At 34.2% G+C, this 2,796-nt stretch overlaps 1 protein-coding gene across 1 annotated transcript; it reads right to left on the reverse strand.

Annotated features, from left to right (window-relative positions):
* On the reverse strand, window positions 1-2,796 carry Rab7 (RAS oncogene family member Rab7). Its single transcript, XM_018542863.1, has 5 exons — window positions 2,718-2,796; window positions 1,195-1,379; window positions 902-1,120; window positions 598-735; window positions 1-518 (listed from the first exon to the last, which is right to left on the reverse strand). The coding sequence occupies exons 2-5, from the start codon at window positions 1,372-1,374 to the stop codon at window positions 432-434; spliced, it is 624 nt and encodes a 207-aa protein (XP_018398365.1). The 5' UTR covers window positions 1,375-1,379; window positions 2,718-2,796; the 3' UTR covers window positions 1-431.

Raw genomic sequence — 2,796 nt, forward strand, 5'->3', positions numbered from 1 at the left:
TGACAAGTCAAGTCCAGCGGGAGTACATAATTCAAAATTGCGATATTTCAGAGGTCAGGAAGTCGGATAAATGTATCTTACTCCCACACACGTTTATAAAAACAATTATATGTATGCATATATCGAGATAGTTTGTACATATTTCCTTTATGTATAAATTTAACTCGTTATTTTTTTATCGTGCACTAATGTGACTGTTTCAACAAAATTATTTTAAGAATTATATTGAGATGTTTTTTTTTTTGTTTTATGGACACAGAGGAAGATTGTACAATAATACGTTGAGATAAAGAAAGAAATTTCATGACTTCCTGCACACATAAAGCTCATCGCAATATATTCTCCGCGTTCTTTATGCCGCAGGTGATGTGAGTGTATCCGACCTGTGCATTCTTTATTAGTCATTTGAGATATTACCACTGTTCCAAGACCTAGCAAGCACATGAATCACCTCTACCATTGCTTCTTTGGTCGTTGGTCAATTTGATTTGATCCGGGAATTCATTGTAAAGTTCGACCTAAAATTCACAAAGATATAAAAATAATTGAGATAGATATGTGGATCGAGAAGAAACTCTGTGCCTCTAATATACTCACTTCACTTTCTTGAGCTAAAGCATTCTTAGCTATCGTTTGGAAAGCTTGCTCGACATTAATAGCCTCTTTTGCACTAGTTTCAAAATATGGAATATTGTTCTTAGATTGACACCACTGTTGTGCTCTCTTGCTTGAGACCTAAAACAAAAGATACAGACAAAATGTAGGAAATAATAAATTGCAACAATTAAATTAAATTGAAGTATTAGATTTTAAATATGTAGTATTTATATTTGCATATTCATTAAAAATTGTACAAAACTATTTAGAATTCTGTTGAAGATTTAAAAATTATTTTACTCACTGCTCTTGATTCAAGATCTACTTTATTCCCGAGCACGACAAACGGAAAGTTATCTGGATCTCGAGGCGAGGCTTGAATTAAAAATTCATCCCTCCATGAATCTAGAGATTTGAAGCTAGTTGGTGCTGATACATCAAATACCAGTACACAACAGTCTGCGCCTCTATAAAAAGCCACTCCTAACGATTGAAACCTCTCTTGTCCAGCAGTATCCCAAATCTAAGACAATTCCGTTAGAAATACAAGGTATACTGACAATTTGTTAAAAGAATTAAATTAAACATGAGGTTTACCTGCATAGTGACTATTCTATCCTCCACCATTACTTCCTTAGTCAAAAAGTCTGCTCCTATTGTCGCTTTATATTGGTTACTAAACTTCTTATTGACATATTGATTCATTAAAGAAGTTTTTCCAACTCCCGAATCCCCAAGGATAATTACTTTCAGCAACACTTTCTTGCGAGATGCCATACTTGCTGAAAAATATAAAAGTATTAGAAATTAATTCTTGCATGAATAAACATTTGAAGCAAAGGTCAGTGTACAATTTAAAAATAGAAACCATTTTATGCCTAATATATATAACTTCCTTATCATATCCTGATAACAAATAGCATTCTTATAATATTTTAATATAATTCTTCTTTAACATCAAAATGTGACAATTTATAATAAAAAAATATAGAAGCAAATACTTTTTTTAATGAGTGTCATTCCATAAAATTTATATGAATGTAAATTTTCGATATGAATCTTTCAAATTCTTGTCTATAAAAAAAAGTTGAGTTGAAATATTAAATATTCTATATAAAAATTTGTTTATTTGTGTAACAAGTACAAGTAAGACATATAATCTATTCTTTTTAATATTTTGTTTTTATATGAATATATAATAAAAATTATAGGTATCTTACTCCATAAATTTTTTAGGAAATTAAAAGATTAGAGCAATTTGAATATAAAAAATGTAATATTAACCAATCTTTACAAACAAATCTAAAAATTTAAATTTTATTGCTTTAAATCAAGAAAAATAATATTCTACAAGTTATATTTGTAAAAATTAAATTTGCCACAATTTTGTAAAATTCAATTTATAATTATTTAGATAATATTATTGCTATAACATTAAAATAACTTTTCAAAAGTTTCATTATATTACATATAAAGCAAAAATTTTTCAAACAATGAAAACTAAATATCAGGTGTTGTTGTCTGACCTGTAAATACGAGCGAGAGATCGGCTTTTGATATTACATTCCATCCATGCTCTTACAACTATTTACATAAATTTATCATGTGTACCGAATCAAAAGTCACCAATTGTTATCGCACGAAGGCTTAACGTTTGTCTGGGAGGAATGCTCGATTAAATGAATCATCTAACAACGTTAATGATGAAAAGACTCCGAGTGACAATGACGTATGTGCAACACGCTCGCGAAAAAAAAAAAGAGCGAGAGAGAAAACGAGCGACTTTCTTCGCGAGAGAAGAACGTTCGAACGCGAGGTATCTGGCATGATCACCAATGATCGACACTCTCGAGATCCGCGGCTTCGGGGAACATTCGAGATGCGACGGACGACGAGATAGCGCGAGCGAGATACGTCCCGATGCGAGCGAAATCCGTACGTTCGACGCCTCCGACGAAATCTGTCACATGCAGGGGGGCCTCAGGATACTCGGTCCACCTCGGGATACTCGGCGCGACCGTGTCCGCGAGGATGGGCGGACGCGAGATCCACGTCGCAGTTGCTACGCGTCTTCCGCGAGAGCCGCGGAGGGACGTCAGGGCGAGGCGGGGGCACGTTACCTGGGGGAACTCGTCAACACAAGGGAACACTGCCTGCGAAAACACCTCCGCGCTCCAGCGCTTCACACAAAGAAAATGG

The sequence above is a fragment of the Cyphomyrmex costatus genome, unplaced genomic scaffold (assembly GCF_001594065.2).
Source record: "Cyphomyrmex costatus isolate MS0001 unplaced genomic scaffold, Ccosl1.0 scaffold35, whole genome shotgun sequence".
NCBI classification, from domain to species: Eukaryota; Metazoa; Arthropoda; class Insecta; order Hymenoptera; family Formicidae; genus Cyphomyrmex; species Cyphomyrmex costatus.